General features: G+C 45.7%; 1 protein-coding gene across 4 annotated transcripts in view; it reads left to right on the forward strand.

The window, feature by feature from the left end:
* The window catches only part of Kcnh1 (potassium voltage-gated channel subfamily H member 1), a 308,441-nt gene that overhangs the window by 29,631 nt on the left and 259,152 nt on the right, over nucleotides 1-19,658 (forward strand). For all 4 annotated transcript variants that reach the window (XR_003837613.1, XM_021160418.1, XM_021160427.1 and 1 more), the window contains exons 2-5: nucleotides 288-411; nucleotides 3,816-3,922; nucleotides 15,604-15,732; nucleotides 18,563-18,681. Coding sequence is in view for 3 of the 4 variants with exons in the window: in XM_021160418.1 (XP_021016077.1) it covers nucleotides 288-411; nucleotides 3,816-3,922; nucleotides 15,604-15,732; nucleotides 18,563-18,681 (479 nt within the window). In the remaining variant the exon portion in view is untranslated. The remainder of the gene's footprint in view (nucleotides 1-287; nucleotides 412-3,815; nucleotides 3,923-15,603; nucleotides 15,733-18,562; nucleotides 18,682-19,658) is intronic.

Raw genomic sequence — 19,658 nt, forward strand, 5'->3', positions numbered from 1 at the left:
ATAGCTGACTGTGAGCATCCACTTCTGTGTTTGCTAGGCCCCGGCATAGTCTCACAAGAGACAGCTATATCTGGGTCCTTTCAGCAAAATCTTGCTAGTCTATGCAATATTAGCCCAAAACTTAGGATACATTCAAAATTTTTAACCCCAAAGCTTGGTTTTCTCTCTCCCTCCTGGGGGACAGGGTTCTGTCTGGGAGACTGTCCTCATAAACATTAGGACTGCTGAAATCATTCATGTCGACTAATGTCTTGCCTCATGTGCTCTTTCTTCCTTTTTTGACATAGACACTAATTTTGTGTTGGGGAATGCCCAGATAGTGGACTGGCCCATCGTGTACAGCAATGATGGATTCTGCAAGCTGTCTGGCTACCACCGGGCGGAAGTGATGCAGAAAAGCAGTGCCTGCAGGTATGCCGAGTGCACCTCTAGGAGGCAGGGGGGAGGATTGCCCTGATCTGACTTTTGGCGTCTTGTGAATTTTTATGGCCACAACTCCTGTAGTGTGTGCATATGCTGGGAAACCCAATGGAGATGTAGGACACGGTCCCCACAACTGACAGAGCAGCAGTCAGTAAGACAGAGAATGGAAAGCAGAAAATCTACATGATGTGAGCTCAAAAGTTTATGAAGTTTAGGTAGAACTTAATGTGAGAGTTAGAAGATTAAACATTTTAAAATTAGGAGTTAAATCAAGACAGTCATGTAGCTCAGGCTGGCTTCAAACTAGCCAGGCAGCCAAAGATGACCCTGAGCTTCTGATGCACTTGCCCCAGACTCCCAAGTGCTGAGATTGCAAGTGTATGCCGGCATGCCCTGTTGATGCAGATCTGGGATCTGAACCCAGGGCCTTGCAAATGTTAGGCAAGCTCTCTACCGATGGAGTTATGTCCCAGTGTAAAATTTTAAAACATTAAGAACATTTTAAAGCGAGTAAGTCCAAGATAGGGCCTCACGTATAGAGCTTTTCCTTAGAGAGAGTTCTTCAGAGGCACAGGGGTGTAGATTACCCCACTACACTGGGGCCTGGGTGCTAGAAAAGCTCTTTTCAAGGTGTTGAGCTGGCATGAAGCTTGGACCCTGCCAGGCATTCCTCTGCAGCCATGGCTGGATCTCGGCTCAGCACAGCCTCTGGCTGTCCAGAGTCCATCTTCTGTGGTGTGTGTGTGTGTGTGTGTGTGTAGTGGAACTATCGTCTAAATCAAGAAGTAAACTGATCGTGCGTGGACTGCGCAGGTGCCTCACCACGCTGCCTTGTCTTTTCACATGTCAGATCAGCCTCATAACCAACTGTTGGCAAACAATGTTAAATGTTTGGACAATATTCGAATTTTGTTAAGCTCTAGATTGTGAACCTGACAAGTGGACAGTTCAAGACTTTTCTTACTGCTTATAGATTTGGAAATTATGTTTCTAATGCACACGAGTCTCTGGTATTCGCCATATGCTATTTTCCACTGAATATCTGTCCCTATCTGTCTGTCTCCATCTGCAGATTCACAGCTGTCAAGTCCCAAGACTTAGCTTCACTTTTTGGCCTGACCAGAGCAAGCATTTCCCCCTTTCTCTTATTGGCTGTACTCACCTCTAGGATAACAGATACATCCCCTTGATGAGTTTGCCAACTTTTCTTTTCTACAACTCTAAGCAATTTATTCAGCTGTAACTCCTGAACACTCCCTCCCCATCTGTGCCAACTGGATTCCTAATAGCCTGGGCCTTCTGTTTTTCTTATTTCATGTATTGCAGACATTTACTTTCTAATGTTCAGGTGAAGGTAATGTTCACCTCCTAGTAAGCTATAGCTTGGAGAAGACCCTGATCCTGATGCTAATGGTGTAACCCTATACTTCACCTGTGGAGACTCAGATGTGGAGCCTTGTTTGCCTGTGAGGAGGCTGCAGCTGTGGGTACCAGCACTTCCCTTAGACAAAGGTCGCTGGTCTAGAAAAATGACTCAGCAAGAGAGGGAGAGGAGACAGTCATCTCGTTCCCAGGCTGGGATGACTTAGTCTTGATCTGGTCTTCTTTGTGGAGATATTTCCAAGCTCCATTTTCTATTTTCCTGGCTCCAGGTTATAGGTACAGCCTCAAAGCCAAGTGCTATGTGGGCCTCTACAAGGACACCCACACAGTCAGTCACACCTCCCAGTGACCAGAGGAACATAAAATGAGAAAATGATTCTAGAAAATTAGCAACTCTTTCCTTACAGAGTTCCAGAATTGGGAAGCTGGGGTGAGCATCCCCGCTTCATTCCTGTAACCAGCCTGTATAGTGCTTGACTGGATGTTTGGTCTAAGTCAGGAATTGTATTTGATAGTGCATTTTTTTCGAGGTTCTTTTCTTCTAAAAGCCTATGATTCTATGAGTCAAGTTTTCAAGTAAAAGCTAGAATACATTCAGTGCATAGCATGAGCTGATGGGAAATCATGGTTTGGAGGCCACACCCCCACATCTGCATGACCTGTTGGCAGGATCAGTCATCTCCTTGTTGCCTGAAGGTCTAGGGTCTGCATGGGTGCTTGCTGGGCCATGTGTAGTATTAGAGGGCATGACTTTTCTGTCCATCTCTTGTTGGATTTTGTTAATGTCCTGTGCCCTGGTTCATCCCACTTAGCTGAGGGTTTATTCTGCTCCTGGAAGGACTAGACTCAATACAGAGTTCTGAGTTGGGGTTCTGGCCTCTGCTGAGATCCAGGGCTCATAGGCAGTGATTTTTCCCAGACTATGCTGAGATTTTTCTCTGATCTTTTTCATCCTGTGTATTTGTTTCCTTAGGCTGCCTTTTTCCAAAATTGAGCAGCAGGAAGATGCATTATTAAAGGCTGTAGGACTTGATTCTCTCAGTGTTTTAGGCTGAGTGCTCTTGTTTTTCAGGAGGCAGGAAAACGCTGTGCAGACAGCAGCTGAATCCTGTCCTTCCTTAGCTGCTTCTGTGTGCTAGAGCATCAAGTTACACCTCTTTCTTGTTTGGGATCTCTCTCTCTCTCTCTCTCTCTCTCTCTCTCTCTCTCTGTCTCTGTCTCTCTCCCTCCCTCTTTCTCTCTCTTCATCTCTCCCCTTTTCTCTCTCTCCCTCCTCAAATCTACCCAGTCATCTTTCCCAGAAGTCTCCTGGAGTTCTGTTTGTTTCTAAGATGTAATCTGACCTCATTTCTCCCTTGCTTCAGACCCTCCCATGCCCTTTAGTTGGTTATAGGCTAAGGTGCAATTTACCTTCTTGGCTGAGATTGCTATGATCTCTTCTGACATCTTTGTGTTGTCTCTTGCAACATCTCCCTTCCCTGTCTGGAGTCCAGTCACATGGAGCAGATGCACACTCAGGTTTTACAATGACCTCTGACCTTTGTCAGTGGTGCATGGACTTGCCTGGCATGCTCCCTCTCTTCCCTGCTTCCTCAGCTCTGAGGTCTCACTTGTCTTTGCTTCCCAGAAGCCAAGCAGCATATGGCTGCCCTGGTGCACCGTGGCACTCCTTCTTCTTCCGGATCTATGGATTTCTCACATGTGTCTGTCATTAGAGGCTTAGTTTTTTAGGGGCAGACATGAAAAATAGAGGACTAAAAAAACCCAGTTAGACCAATGAGTCTTCTTAATTTCAATTAATGTTTTCACCAAGTGTGCTCATGTAGGTTTACATGTGCATGTGTTCATGTGTGTTCACACGTGTTTGTGAATACATGTGTGTTCATGCATGTGTGTGTATTCACATGTGTATGTGTGTTCAGTGCTGGCTGTGGAACTTATTTAACGTCTGCTTGCAGATGAGTGAATACTTGTTGACTTGCTAATGCGGTTTTTTGGTTGACTTTCAGTTTTATGTATGGAGAGCTGACTGACAAGGACACAGTTGAAAAGGTTCGCCAGACCTTTGAGAACTACGAGATGAATTCCTTCGAAATTCTGATGTACAAGAAGAACAGTGAGTATCCGAGGCTCAGAGCCCAGTTTCATGTGTGTAGAGGGTGAGGTATTGCTTCCACTTCTGTGACTGTTTGGTTTTGATTCTTTCCCCTCATCTAGTTACTAGAAGCCATTGTGTGTCACTAACCAATTAAGACTTCATCTATTTTTCTCTCAAGAGTTAGTCTTGTCCCTCTCAGTTCATTTATGAATTGCTCCTGGGAGGCACCAGGGGAGAGGCAGGAGAAGCCCTGTCCTGTCTGTCTTAGGCTCTACCTCCTATAACTTCTAGCTCAGTGAGAGACTCTTCCAGGTGCCCAGCTAAGAGTCTGTGAGTAAAGGTCTCATGATGACCCAAGGAGACAGTATTAACTGCATGGCATCATATATTCGCATTGGTCTTGGTCACAGTTACTTCTACCAAGTATAGAATAAAGTTTGTAGCCATGCCCAAGTATAGACCTTGTCTTCCTCTTAGGTGGCTTCTTGCTGAACAGAGGTGAGCTGTCCTAAGAAGTGAGGAAGTAGAGTGATGTCAACCTCTGGTCTGTCTCCACACCCATGTACACCTGCATTCACACATGCACATGATGCAAACATGTGTACACACATGCATATCACACACACATCCAATGAAGAGTCCTGATTTTTATAAAAGTAGAATTGATCGACAGGTTGTTGTTTCAGCTAACATATCTGGAGTGGCCCAGGTGGGGCATGAGGGTATGTGACTATTGGGTGGTGTTCTGGGCTCAGTGATTGACAGTTTGCTTGGGAAAGCATGTGCTGTGTTCATCTCAAGAAGCTGGAATACTTTTCCTGTCTGAGGGGACTTTGCCTGGTGGTTATACAGGTGTTGACTCAAGAGCTGCACTCTGGCCAGGAGCGAGCTCAACGGCACCATTCCTGTAGCTTGCTGCTGAAACAGGTGCTCAACTCTGGCTTACCATAGGTCTCCTCTCCACCCCACTCATAGCTATAGGAGGAATGAAGTGAAAGGTTGTGAGGAGGTCTATGCTGGTGCCTACACTAGGGTGGAACACAGTTCCAAGCTACAGCTCTTACCAGGAGCATGCCCATAGCAGCCTTCTCTTAGGGAAGGCATGCACTGCACATGTGCTCTGAGCTAATAGAGTAAGGTGGTGGTTTCCCACTCCGGAGCCTTCATGTACTGAACAGTGTGACTTACCCCATGGCAAAGAACACTAATTGGTAGGTGTATCAACTAAAGAATGCCTTGCTTTTGTGTTTCGCTTAAGAGTTTTAAAGCAGCATTAGACTATGCATTCAACTTGCCCAAATTCAACTACATGTTTGGAACAAAAGGGGGAGAGAAGGTAGTTAAATTGCTGAGTGATTTCACTTTTCATTCCTTCCAGTGGGCACAGGCCCCAGAGGAAGTGGAGACGAAGGTGGGACTCCCTGCTCTCTGAGGCTGAGGCCATGTATGGTGAGTCTCTCATGCCAAGCGATTCTTGTATTAGGAGTTTTGAGCTTTAGGAAGGCAGGAATTTTCCATGCAAGCTGACTGGTTTACCTGGTTGGCCACTAAAAGATTCACCTCTCTCCCCACTCCAGAGGTTGTGATAGGGACATAGCCTCAGCCATGGAGGAACAGGTGACATTGAGGGACAGATAACCGGTCTCTGAAGTAGCGTATTGACCTTGGCTCTGCTGTGAGGCTGATGTAACAGCTCTTCACTGTCACATCTGATTTTCTCTTCTAGCCTTTAGCAGATAAACTTGACACAATTCTGCACTGCTTTAAAATGGTTGGTTCTTTCAGCCCTCCCAAGTGGCCATGGATTTAATTCAAATTCCTCACCCCACATCATACTGTGCCCAGACCTTGTGCCTAGTGTTTGTTCCCTGGCCATTCTGCCTGGTTGAAATATGAGCACACAGTGTGGCTATTGCATGGGTTTGTGCAGGCTATACTCTGCATGGGGGGGATCAGCGGTAACCAGTGTGTGCTTTGCTTTCTGAGTTCTCTCTGCATTGACTTTATATCTGTGCTGGAAAGGGACATTTCTTATTTATACCAAGCCATCGGTTGGCCAACAGAACCTTGTACAGGGCCAGAAGAGCCATGAGCAGGGCAAGCACAGCTGTGTACAGGGGCAGCAGACCTGTGGCCAGGCTAATCTCACACAAAACACACAAGGCACAGACTGAGGAGGATTCAATAGCAATAATGCTGATTTCCTCCTAGGAACCTGACTTCTATCTCCCAACTGCTTCCTGCTTCCAAGTTTTATCCTCTCTTTTAGGTTTGGTTTGTTGAGCCTGGGAATTATGTAGTTTTTTGTTTGTTTGTTTTTATTTTTTGCTTGTTGGTATTTGGATTCTACACTTATTTCAGTTGCTTTTTATTGGCCAACTCTATTGGACACTGACTTAATATGAGAACAAAAGGACAGATGCCAAGTCTGTCATTACAGCATCCACAGTATAGCCATAGGTGGGTCTCTTAACCCTGATTTAGGAGGTCCAGGAAAGAACTCTTTTTAACAGCCATGAAGGGTAGATAAGGATTAGGGGAGGAACACAACTGTTACAATGTAGGCAGAATGGGCAGCAGAAGGGAGGCTCCCTGAGGGCTTAGAGCAATGTTTCTCCCACTTTTACCTGTGTGGGAACTCACCTGTGACTAGAAAGGTGGAAGTCTGTGTGCTGGGGAAGGTGTGAAGTTTGCTCTCAGCTGTTGTCTGTAAGACTGGATCATGCAGTACTTTCTCAGCCAGGGTCAGAAGAAGCTCCACACCTGTGGGGTGTGCCTGTTGCAGAACCTCACATACACTCCATCAAAACTCATGGGATGCCTGGGAGTGGCAGCAGATGACTGTTAACCCCAGCACTTAGAAGATGGATGACAGGATTACTTCAAGTCCAAGGCCAACTTGGTTTGCCTAGTGACTTCTAGCTTGGTCAGAGTCTTATGAGACAGCCAGCCGCCCTCCTCCACATTGCTCTTGCTAATTTGGTCTTATGAGGTCCCATCTGAATGGCCCGTTACTCTTTGCTTACAGAATTCTATGGCTTCTGAGGCTAAAGGTCCAAACATTTGCATGTTCTCTCCCCAGACTAGATGCAAAGGTTTGTCAATTCCCGGTGTCAGTGTCCTGTATTCATTTATTTTTCCTCGTTGCTGTGCTCACATGCCTGACCAGAAGATTCTGAAGGGAGGGGTTAATACTGGCTTACAGTTTGTGATGACACAGTCTGAGCAGAAGGGAAGGCATGGCGGTATGTGGTTTCATGGTGTGTAATGTAGGAATGCAAAGCAGCTGGCTGTACTTTGTCCACGGCCAGGAAGCAGCGTGAAAGGGTTTCATAATTCCTCTACTGCTGGGTGCTGTGGTTTGAATGTGGAATGTCCCTCACAGGCTCATGGGTTTGAACACTTGGTTCCCAGCTGGTGGAGCTCTAGGGAAGGTTCTGGAACCTTTAGGAGGTGGGACCTTGCTGTAGGAAGTACATCACTCAGGGTGGGCGGTGAGGTTTCATAGTGCCACTCCACTTCCTCTTTCTTTTCTGCTCGCTGACTGACAGCCCAGTGCTTCTGCTGCTGTGTCTCCTCTGCCACGATACACTGCATCCTTTCAGAAACTGTGAGCCAAAATCAATCATTTCTTCTTTAAGTTGTTATTGTCCAGGTGTTTTGTCTCAGCAACAGGAAGAAAACTAACACTCTGGGTGTTTACACAGCCCTCCGCTTTCCTTACTGACTACAGCGCTGAGCCCGGTGTTTACACAGCCCTCAGCTTTCCTTACTGACTACAGCGCTGAGCCCGGTGTTTACACAGCCCTCAGCTTTCCTTACTGACTACAGTGCTGAGCCCGGTGTGCTAATGCTCTCCTTATCCCCAGCACTCAGGAGTCTGAGGCAGGAGGATTGAATTTGAGACTAGCATGAGCTACATATTGAGTCCCTCCCTCCCTTCCTCCCCCCTTCTCTCTCTTTCTTTCTTCCTTTCTTTCCTTTTTGTGTTTTGAGACATGGTTTCTCTGTGTAGTCCTGGCTGTCCTGGAACTCACTCTGTAGACCAGGCTGGCCTCGAACTCAGAAATCCATCTGCCTCTGCCTCCTCTGCTGGGATTAAAGGTGTGCACCACCACTGCCCAGCTTTGAGACCCTGTGTTAAAAAATCAAAACCAAAGTAAACCAAAGCCCTGGAAAACAAACTAGAACTAAGCTGCAGAGATGGATGTCAGCGGGCAGCTGTTCTGTTAACGCTGTTTCCTAGAAGTTGATGGTCTCTGGGTCAAAGACACGTTCCTGAGGCATTTGCTAGGCAGTGGCTTTCCACTGTGCAGAGTGTGAGTGGCTGACTCACTGTACTTCACGAGACCCAGTACTGACACCCAAATGTCAAACTGTCCACAATAAAGGTGTTTGTCTATAAGTTTATAGCACCAGTGAGATTGAATTTTCTCTTCCTGTCCATTTAAAAATCAGCTTTTAATGTTATGTGCTTAGATTCTAGGACTCTCTATTCTATTCAATGCTAGTAATTTTCCTCCTGGTATTAATAACCCTTTTTATGTTTTGAAACATGTATGTGTGTGCATGCTTGCTTGTATAATGTGTATGGGTGCACATATGTGTGCATGCACATCCATGCAGAGGAAAGAGGTTGATTTTAGATGTCCTTTTTGATCCTTACTTTGTTTGCTGAGGTAGTCGCCCACTGAAATCGGTGCTCATAGATGCTGGGTAGCCGGCTCTGGGGATCCCCTGTCTCATGAGTGAGGTTACAGTGCTTTTGTGGTTCTGGGATCTGAACTGCAACCCAAACTCACCCAGTGAGCTCCTTACCCACTGAGCCTGAACTGCAACCCTATACTCACCCAGTGAGCTCCTTACCCACTGAGCCTGAACTCCAATCCTATACTCACCCAGTGAGCTCCTTACCCACTGAACCATCCATCCTCAGCTGCTTTGACAAGCTCTGCAGACTACTGTGACTTTTCTTTCTAGTCTCACTCCTCAGTGAAATCTTATGGGGATCTTCTAATCATAGACACCATCTATCTGTCCAGCCTCTTGGGGACTTGGGGGTAAGTAGTTAAAGGCTTCAGTGGTGTGATTTGGGGGTTTCATTATTTGGACATTTTATGTCTCTTGGTTGGTCTGAAAACCTGGCATTCCTAGATTCCCATTCATATCTTTTATCATGTTCCTGCATATACTAAAGAAGCTGTGTGGTTCTCTTGCAATAATAATAATAAATAATAATAATAATAATTATCATGAATGAGCCAATTCAGCAAATGTTTATGTGCTTACTCTTATGCTGGCCTAGTAGTTCTCATTTTTCTAAACAAGAAAATCAAGAAACCTTACCTCTGAGTAAAAGCCATGCAACTCTGGCCAGTGTGTCACCCCCTTTTCTGCCCCCCATGCAGTGTGTGACTTCATGGTTTGAGGGTAGCTGGTAGAAGGTCTCTGGGAGCTTGAAGCAGCTGTGCAGTTAGAGATGCCCAGGGAGTTGTGTCCTGCAGCACTGCTGCTGGCCAAGTAGCTATTGACTCTGCAGGCAGCTCAGCCCTTGCTATAGCTGAGCTGAGACTCATGTGAGAAATGGCTCCTGCACTCAGGAGTAGCCCAGTATGGAGAGAAATCTAATAGATAAAGTTGTCATATTTTCCCATTTTCCAAATGGCTCATCTTCTCTTTATTCTATGAAGGAGTTGCTGGTGTGTTATGACCATCAATCTTAAATCAAACACACACTGAGAACTATTGTCATTATTAAAATCCTTTTTTTATGTGTAGGGACTTAAAAAAAAAAAACCAAACCAACAACATATACAACTGAAAAAATTTGGAGATGGGGTTTCACTATGTAACTTCAGAGGGGACTGAATTTGTAGACCAGGCTGACCTCGAATTCACAGAGATCTGCCTATTTCTGTCTCCAGAGTGCTAGGTTTGAAAGCATGCACCACACCATCTGGCAGATGTGATTTTTTTTTTTTAATGTCAGTGTTTTTCTTCATGTTTCTGACTTTTATAGAATGACTAGGGAACTCATTTCCTTACCCAAGTAATAAAAGCACTCGCCATTTTCTATTCTGCCATCCAAATAGCTGTGTTAAAATATCCTTTAGAATATTAAACAATTTGAAATATATGTTCATATATTATGTGAGGTTAGCATTTAAACTTATTTTATCCATTGCTCATTCAATTGCCATAGTATTGTTTATTAAATAGTTCACTTCTCTCCGATTTGAGATTCTCTTTTCTTCTTTTGTTTGTATGTGCAAGTGTGTGTGTGTGTTTGTGAGTGCTCTTGCATGTGTAAGAGTATGAATTCATGTGTGTTCATGTCTGTGCAGGTGTGTGTGCATGTGTGTGGAGGTCAGAGGACAATCTTGGCGTTGTTTCATAGGAGTCATCACCTTGCATTGTGAGACAGGTCTCTCATTGGCCTAGAGCTTTCTGACCAGGCTCCTGTCTCTGCTTCTCAGTGCTCAGATTGCAGGCGTGACCCACTGTGGCCAACTTCTTTATATGGGTTGTGGGGACTTTCACACTTTTGTAGGTTTGTCATCTGAGCTGTCTCTGATGCCCTGCCGTTTTCTTTACACAATAAACCTTTCACTTGAGGTTTGCATACTTACAGCAGGGTTAAAGTTACAGCTGCTATCCCACCTCAGGTGCAAACTGAGGTATAAACTCTAGCTTATCAGAGCCTGGCTCATTGGGAGTACTCAGTAAAGGATGATCTTTCCTCCCCCCCTTCCCCCCTCCCCTCTTCTCTCCTCTCCCCTGTCCTCTGCCTCCCTTCTCCTTTATTTTCTTGCCTGCCTGCCTTCCTTCCTTCCTTCTTTTTCTTTTTGGAAACAAGGTTTTTCTGTATAGCCCTGGCTGTCCTGGAACTCACTATGTAGACTAGGCTGGCCTCAGACTCAGAGATCTGTTTGCTCCTGCCTCCCAAGTCCTGGGATTAAGGGCATGTGTCACCACCACCCTGCAAGGATGATGTTTTCAAAATTGTCTTGCAAACAGTCCTGCAGATGCTTAATTATTACAGTTGGTAGTCATTGTCTCCCTCCCCCAAGGCCATGCTTACACCTTTATTTTTCTGTCTGAGTTGAATTCCGATTTATTAAGTTCTCAGAAAAAGCACGAGAATCCCATAAATTGCATTCTATTTATACATTAACCAGGCCTAACATCTTACCCAGCTGTACTGTCTCATCTACAAACAGCATCACTCTCCAATTGTTTAAGTTTTGTTTTATGCTCTTTAATTATGTGGAGGGCTAAGCACTGATTTTTGTAGCTTTCCCCCTTGCTGTGGTTACGATGGGCCCTGTCCCCTCAGAACAGGGTGAGTTTCCTCAAACACTTTGAGATATATTTTCTTTTAAGTCATTCAAGCAGCCCTGGGGATTTCAACTGTTAGAAGAAAAATTGGAAAGGAAGAAGGAAAGGGAAGTCGTAGCTTTAAACACCAGCGCCTCACGTATGTTTATTTTTACTTAATCTTAGGGCAGCCATTCCTATTTTAAACTGGGTAATTGATGTTGAGAGGAGCTAAGTTGCCATGACCAGGTTCATGGTAAAGGGAGAAAGGATTTAACCCTGGGCCTTGGGCAGCCACTCCCCACCCCATGCTGCCTTCATTTCTGTGTTTAGCACTCATCTTAGTAGAAGTCAGCCCCAGACCAACAGTCTTTTCCTGCAGAGGCTGCTGTTTCTAGGCCCAGCATGATGTAGCTCTTCCCAAGAGTCACTCAAGGCAGGTTGGTCTGTTCTGCTGCTGTTGGATGTAATCAGATGCACTGAGGTCTGGTTATATAGCATACCTAGGAGGTCCCAAAAGATTGATGGAGGTCCAGACCTCTCTCATACATCAAAGCTTGTGTCATGTTATCTGGCTACCAGAGATGAGGACTTGCCAGGGCCAGGTAGGGATGTTACTTCTTTAGACACAAGGATCAGAGATAATAGGTTCTCTGACCTGAAACTCACATCCTTCCCACCCTCACCTCGCTCTGAATGGACCCCTCTTTTAGCAACCCAGCAGCAGCAGCAGCACTCCACTGGCAACACTGTCAGGTTCTGCCTTCCTGGGCTTGCACATCTATCTTCCTTAGCATAGGAAGGGGGCATCAAATGTTTGCTTGTCTCTGCAGTGCTTATCTGGCTCTGATTTGATCTACACTGGCCTGAATCATGATAGAGCAGTCCTACTGCAGTTCTGGGCTCCAAGGCCTCTGGAGTCTATCTGATCTGGCTTCTGCCAGCCGGAAGATCAACCCAAGAGTCAAAGGGTTCCTGACTCTCCTTAGGACCTGCAGAGAGGGAGAAGTGAGACTGGATGGTGGGCTCCAGGCTCTAGAAGGTTCATTTCCATTTGAAGCAACTCTTTAGTCTGTTGAGACCAGGCAGTAGTGCAGGAGAGGAAAATGCTTTGCTGTGAGGAGGGACAGGGTTGGAATCTCTGGTCTGTGTTGGAAGAATCCAGTTCATTCTGGAACATTTATAGACTTGAAAAGTTTATCCATTCCACTTGTTTTCTTAGTGATAGTTTGGGATAGAGGAAGGCCCAAGTGTCTCTTGGAAGACACTGCTCTAGAACTGATGTTTTTGAAACTCAGTCATCTGTCCTAGAGCATCCAGCCTGCCAGCTTGCTGCACAACTCAGTGATCATGACTACCTGGTATACAACATACCACTGGGAAGGGCATACAGTGTAGTAAGATGGAGAAAGTAGGTTGAGACTCCTGTCCACACACTGGGCTGTAATCTTTTTAAGGATGAAGTCCCCAGTTGTTATAGTTTTAGAAGGGAAGGGGAGAGGAAAATTCCCTGTCCATCGTCAGAACCAACTGAGATGTAGGAATCCAGTTGTAGAGATGAAAATGTCATTGCTATGACTGAGAAAGCTGATCCTGGGGGTACAGGTTGTATCTGTGGGAAAGGTTTCAGCCCTACAGGTGGTATACAGGCTTATCCACCAGTCACAAGTAGCACCAGAGAATCATAGGCCTCTCCTTCCAGCAGCCACCCCTAGTCCTTTCTGTTCCTCCCACCATCTATTAAATGGGGGAACAGAATGGAGAACGGTTAGTGTCTCCTAAATTACCAGTCTATGAGGAAAGGCCTTGGGGTTACACAGACAGAAATCCGTCCAAAGGAAACTGCACACTAGGAAAAGGAGGTTCCTGGGGACTACCTCAGGATGAACTCCAAGGCAACGTGAGCCTTTGATGCCAGCTCTCTAGGCAGACAGGGTGATCAGAGTAATGTGTATTTAATCAGGGGCATTTGTTTCTAGAACGACAGCTGGGTGGAGAGGGGCACACAGCTTACACAGGTGGCTCTATTGAAATGTGAGGAACTCATGATGAGCATGAACTGTGAAAATGTGGCAAGGGCTCCCCAACTTGATGGATGTGGGGCTCTCAAGATCTCAGAGTCATGGGTTCTCACAAGCCTTGGCAGATGGTTAAAAAAAGGATAGACGGTGCAGCCCTACTAAATGTTCCAGGGACAGAGGCCCAGCTGGTTCTAGTAGCATAGACAAGAGGACCAGACTGAAGCCTGCAGGAAGCTGGGCTAGGAGGATGAAGAGGTGAGGCTGCTAGTCTCCACGTAGGTGCGGCTCCTCCTATCTGGTTTGACATTAGCTTGATAAAATATCAATGTTCCTGATTTCCATTTGAAAAAAGTGTGGAGTTTTCTTTGGAGGAAAAGAAGATGGTTTCCTGACTTGTTTGCTTTGTGTTGCTAGCTAGAATATGGCCAGGTGTGGCTCGGTGCTGTCTTGTTGGTTCGGGTCCCATGGGCTCTGCAGAGGCTCTTGAAGATACAGTTACAGAAACCTTTAAAAAGCAGAGGATAATTGCAAGGTCATTTGTGTGTGTGTGTGATTCTTTTTGTACTATGGATTTCTTTCAAAAGTGTGCTTTTCTTAGGGTGGTATTATAATCAGCTTTCTCAGATCACCAAGAATCTGGCAGTTAAAATTATGCAGAGGGGAAGATGAACATTCACCATGGATTGTATTTCAGTAACCAAGATGTAAGGAGGACATATTTTCATTTGCTGTTTTCTGAGAGCTTATACATGCTAGGGGTATCCATACTTACATACAAGTGAGTGATAGATTCAAATCAATAAGCTAGCTATTGTCAAGGTGATTGACTAACTCTAATGTCTGTCTGTCCAGAGACATGACCCTGAGGTTGTGTTCATTGTCTGCTCTGTTCTCATAAATTACATGAAATGCTCAGCACAGTGCCAGGAACATGGGGAGCTGTCAGGTTTCCATCCATGTGGCTAAATAATTGTGGACTTCGTTTTGAAAAAGTTACTGTTCTAATTTCATTTCTGTTGCTGTGATGCAATATCCTGTCAGAAAGCAGCTCTGGGAAACGGGGCTCATTTCTGTGTATAACTCCATGGCTGTGGCGAAGTTGAGGCAGAAGTTTCAAAGATCTGAAACATCACACCCACAGTAAAGAGCAGAGAGAAACAAAAGCGGGCATGCCCATTGGCTTGCTCAATTGTGCCGAGCTGGGTTCCCCATTCAAATAGTCCAGGACCCTTTGCTTAGGTGCCACTCATGGTAGACTAGGCCACATCAATTAATGTAATTAAGACAATCCCCATAGATGTGCCCTCAGGCCAACCCAGAGTAGATACTCCCTCACTGAGACTTTCCTCGGAGGGGGTTCTAGGTCGTGTCAGGTCCTCAGATGTAACTGTCACAGTTGTAAAACAGAACATAGAACAACGTGACAGCTGCTTATGGAGTTCTTTCCTGGCAGATGCTACTTCAGGAAATACTTTACTTTAGAAGCACAGATAGCTTGTTACTTCTTGGTGAGATATCCCTATACAAAAAGAAAGGCAGTTTGCTTTTACTAATTATTGTTACTTTTGGAAGCTAAAGAGAGACCGTGCAGATACTTTCAGGGTAGTCCTCACTAAGAAGTCAGTAGAAGGGGCATGACTCACTGCCTTCTGTGGAGGACGGTGATGGTGAGGAGGACAGGTTCACACCCTTCAGCCTAGGATGGACAGTCCTCGAAACCTCGCTGTGCTACCGAAGGTTCTAATATTACCACTATTGAGTATGGAGTGGGGGGGAATCTGCCATGGCAACCTTTCCTGGTTGTTTTCTGTTTACTGTTGTCCAGGATAGCTTTATTTTATTTTATTTCACTTTATTCTATTCTATTTTATTTTATTTTTGGATTTTGGTTTGAGGAAGAGAGACTTAGAAATTCAGTTTTTGGTCCATGCTTGTTCAAGCATTTGCATAAGGCTGATAGTGTCACAAGCTTTTCGTGGACAGTGGAGTTCTTTAGCCACACATAGAGTCTGTTGGTGGTTGGCAGTGTCTACTGGGCCTGCACTTTTTATTGTTGTTAGATCAGTGTATCTGAGCTGCTTCTGTGAGTGCTGATGAGATTTTCAAGCTGCTTCCTGTTGTATGAGGGTTCAGACGCTGTACTTACAGGGTTATGAGACTGTAAGAAAGCCCCCCACTGTGTAGTCACTCCATACATTTTTATCCCAGCAAGAAAAATGTGACGGTGAGATTCTCCCACACCAAGAGTAACAAGAATTAACAGTGAACTAATATTTGCATCTGTTCATTCCTGAGTCCTTGCTTCCCGGACCCCTCAGACAAGGTTGCAAGCAGCTGACCACCCTTTGATGTTCCTTTCAGGGACACCTGTGTGGTTTTTTGTGAAGATCGCTCCGATCAGGAACGAACAGGATAAAGTGGTCCTGTTCCTTTGCACTTTCAGCGACATAACCGCATTCAAGCAGCCCATCGAGGATGACTCCTGCAAAGGTGCGTAACCCTGCTCTGTGCAAGCACACTCTTGCTACAGACAATTCGAGGTTGCCAAGGCAATCTTGTGCAGAGATAAGGATTTAAATCTTAGTTTGCGTCGGGTGCTGTGTCATTCTTCAGTGTGCTTGGGCAAGAGCGGCAGAAAACGTTTGGTAAAGCATTCAAAAATCCACCATTCCATAGTTACACTTGGATAGAGGAGGCAGCCCAGCAATCTGACCTCATGGGGCTTTTCAGGTTTCCTTCCCTTTCCCTCCATCCCTTCCCCTACTGGAGACTGAACCTACAGCCCTGTGCATACCAGGCAATCACCTCCACCTGGCTATGAAGCTCTTGACGGTTTTCACAGTTGCCCACATGGGGCAGGCAGGCTGTGCTTACCCGACAACTTTCTTGTGGACATCTTTGGGTCTGACTTGTGGATGGTTGCAGCCTCTTTAGATTAAAAACTAGAAATGAGGGAGTGATGAACCTGGAAGATGGGGCAGGGAGGTGGCAGGACGTTGGTAAATGACTGTGTGTCTGCTATGCTCTTGAAACCAAAAAGTGGGTTGAATTTACTCATCTGAGCTGTCAGAGGATTAAGGAAAAGTTGGATACAATCATACACCTAGTATGCTCTGAACCGCACATGTGTCTACATTGACTTACGTGTGCTTGGTCTCATGATGTTTGTGGTTTGTTGTCTGTGGCTAGTTAATTGATAGGCAGACATTACTGAGGCCATCGGCCAGAGTAACGTGTCTTAGGGGTCATTTGATCAGCTGAATGGCCTTAGGCTTTATCTAGATTGAGGGTGTGTATTATTCGGAAAGCACTGAAGGCTTCGGAAAGGAGCCCTGCAGGATGGTTGGGTGAGCTGGGCTCCTGCACTGGCTCACTGAGGTAGCAGAGAGCCAGTGTCAACTACTCTTTCACTCCCTGTCCTGCAGCTGGCATTCACTCAGCCAAGAACCCAGCAGTGCTTCATGTTGTCCAGCTACCTGGCTCTGTGCTTGGCTTTCTCCTCCAGCTCTCTGCTCTTGAGGGTTCCTGGGATGAAGCCGAGAAATGCCAGTGGAGTCCAGGGGAGAGACAGGCTGGGACTCGTGACCCTAGATGTGACAAAGACTGTTTGTTAAAGCATCATAGGGGAAATAAGCATGATTTGGTTATGTCAAAGTGTTTTCTGTGGAGATGCAGCAGTGTGTAGCTATTATTGTTATAGTAGGAAAGGCATACTCTTTTAAGAGTGCTTCTTATCCGGCTCCACCAAAGTGATGAGTCGGTGTGACAGTAGGAGGCTGTCTCGGGTTAATTTTCCACAAGTCATGTGCTCCACTTATTTAGCCCAACCTGCCCACATAGTGCATCTCGTTGCTGATGAGAATCTCAGTGCACACAGCAGTGCATTCACTGCGCCCCTCCAACTATTTCATTAGTCAAGGTAACTTCTTGCCGTGTGTCAATTCCTTTTTGTTAATGAAATAATACAAGTAACATGTAGCCTTATTTGTAAGCAATTTAGAACAAGTACATACATAACACATATTCACATATAAACACCTGTACCTGTGTAGAAACTTACTTGCATACATATGCACACATACATGCACACATACATGCATATATGTGCTTATACACATATGTATAGATACACAACCATATACACAGATGCACATACATGCTCACACATGTCAGAACACATGTACGTGCTCATACACATTAGTTTTCAATGTGAGAATCCTGGCAGGGAACCTAGCTTCATGTTACCTGAAAGTCCACTACTGTGTTCTGATTCCCATGCTTCCTCTGTCTCCATACACCTGATCTGCTGTGGTGTTGTGGTCTGCTCAGGACAAAGGTCAGATTTTATGTTAGCTTGTTTATGATGGAAAAGCCTGGGAATTGGTGAGATTACCTAACTGTTAGTCTATAAACTTCAGTTCTGGCTGCAAAGATCTGACCCAGATGGGAAAGATGCTACTGCGTGAGTGGATTGCTCTGCCTTGGGTTTGCTTTCTGGATATGCTCTTGGTTCACTCTCCCTGACCCTGATGCACCCTGCTGTGTACGTCATGGGAGTGGTTCAGGAAGCCTGCTTGTGCCTAACATTTTTCTCTGAACAATTAACTCACAAATGGGAAACAACCAGATAATAGAGTTGACAATTTTGCATGGAGTCCTGGGCACTGCTGTCGGGCTCTGGGATGAGTCACTAGACTGCCTTCACTCATAGCTCTGTGACAGGGCACCTTCTTCCTTCATTCTGCTGTCTCCCTTTGACTAATTTCCTAACTCACACATGTCACAGAGCAGGGACTGAAATTCAAGCAGGGTTTTCTGTTTGGTAAGCAGTGGGTGGGTTACACCTGGGCTCAGAGAGAAATACCTCCTGTTCCAACTGTTGGTCTTTCTCTCTGCTTCTTTCATGGAGAGCAGGTGCAGAGCCTTTACCTTCCTTTCTGCTGAGCTCAAGGCTTGATCAGGTGTGAAGTGTGGGGCTCTGGCTGTCACCTCTACATTGCTCACAAAGACGAGTCACCCTCTTGCTTTCTTGTAACTTGTGACAAAGGTGTACACTCACCTGTGTGTTTGAACTTTACATTTGAACCCCACCGGAGATGGTGTAGCTCAAGTGTGTTGGAAAAGCAAGTTGCTGCCCAAACCTCGATATTTCAAGGTTCATATCTGAGCAACTGGTCTTGCTTGCCTGCAGGGATGAGAGATGGGCTCATTGGAGCTCCAGAAGACCCTGGACATTGTCCTGTGGTGTTGGCAAATGAGAATGCCTGTGTTCTCTTAGTGTGTGGCTAACCTTGTCTTCGTGTTTTTCTGCCTGCTTCAGGTTGGGGGAAGTTTGCCCGACTGACCAGAGCTCTGACAAGCAGCAGGGGAGTCCTGCAGCAGCTGGCCCCCAGTGTACAGAAGGGGGAGAATGTTCACAAGCACTCGCGCCTGGCAGAGGTAAGGCCAGGTGTAGCCCATCAGCCTCACTTCCTGGGATGTGTGGGCTGAGAACATGGCATGTCATGGAGATGCTGTGCCTGTGTGAAAGGGGACCTCTGGGACCTCCAGCCTCTGGGCTGGCACTGTGGTTTGTCTGGGCTTCGTAAACCATGCTGTGTAACAATGGGGGAAGGGACGTACCTGTTTTGATCCTCACACTTTGGCTTGTGTGAAGGCAGACGAGAGACAGCCCTGTGTTCAGACTTGCTTGAGATTACAGGCGTCAGCTCACTTGTCTTAGGACACAGCAAAGAACTGGGAGTGCTTCTCATTTGTAAAGGAAGCCATTAAAAACTTTATAAATCATAGACAGTTACATAGGCTGAGCAATACAGACTATTCAAGGAACACAAAATATAGGATCTGTTCCCCTGTCAGTGGGATGCTCTTACATTTCCTTAAGTCACATCGATTAAGTCACACTTTTGCATTTCATGATCCTTCCTTGTCTGGTGGTTGCTGGAGGACACCACTGTCACACAGAAAGGAAGGCTGCATCTTCAATAATGCTGACTTTTGTCAGCACATGCTATATCACATGACAAGGAGAAAGAAAGGACCAAAACAATCATATCATTAATTGAGGGAAGGACAAAGTGCCCCATCCGCTCTTAACCTGGTTTAGGTATTTTTTCCCCAACACATAAAATAGCTTACAATATAATGTTCAGTCTACTTAAAAATGTATTTGCTCATTTATTTGCATGTGAGAGCATGTATGTGTGTGTGTGTGCAGATGCGTGTGCTTGTGTGTGAGCTCAGGTGACCAAAGAGGGCATAGAGGGTCCTCTGACACTTTCTATTCTTTTGAGGCAGGGCCTCTCCCTACACCTGGGCCTTTCTCCTTCTCCTTCTCCTTCTCCTTCTCCTTCTCCTTCTCCTTCTCCTTCTCCTTCTCCTTCTCCTTCTCCTTCTCCTTCTCCTTCTCCTTCTCC

Source organism: Mus caroli, chromosome 1 (assembly GCF_900094665.2).
Source record: "Mus caroli chromosome 1, CAROLI_EIJ_v1.1, whole genome shotgun sequence".
In the NCBI taxonomy this organism is placed as follows: domain Eukaryota; kingdom Metazoa; phylum Chordata; class Mammalia; order Rodentia; family Muridae; genus Mus; species Mus caroli.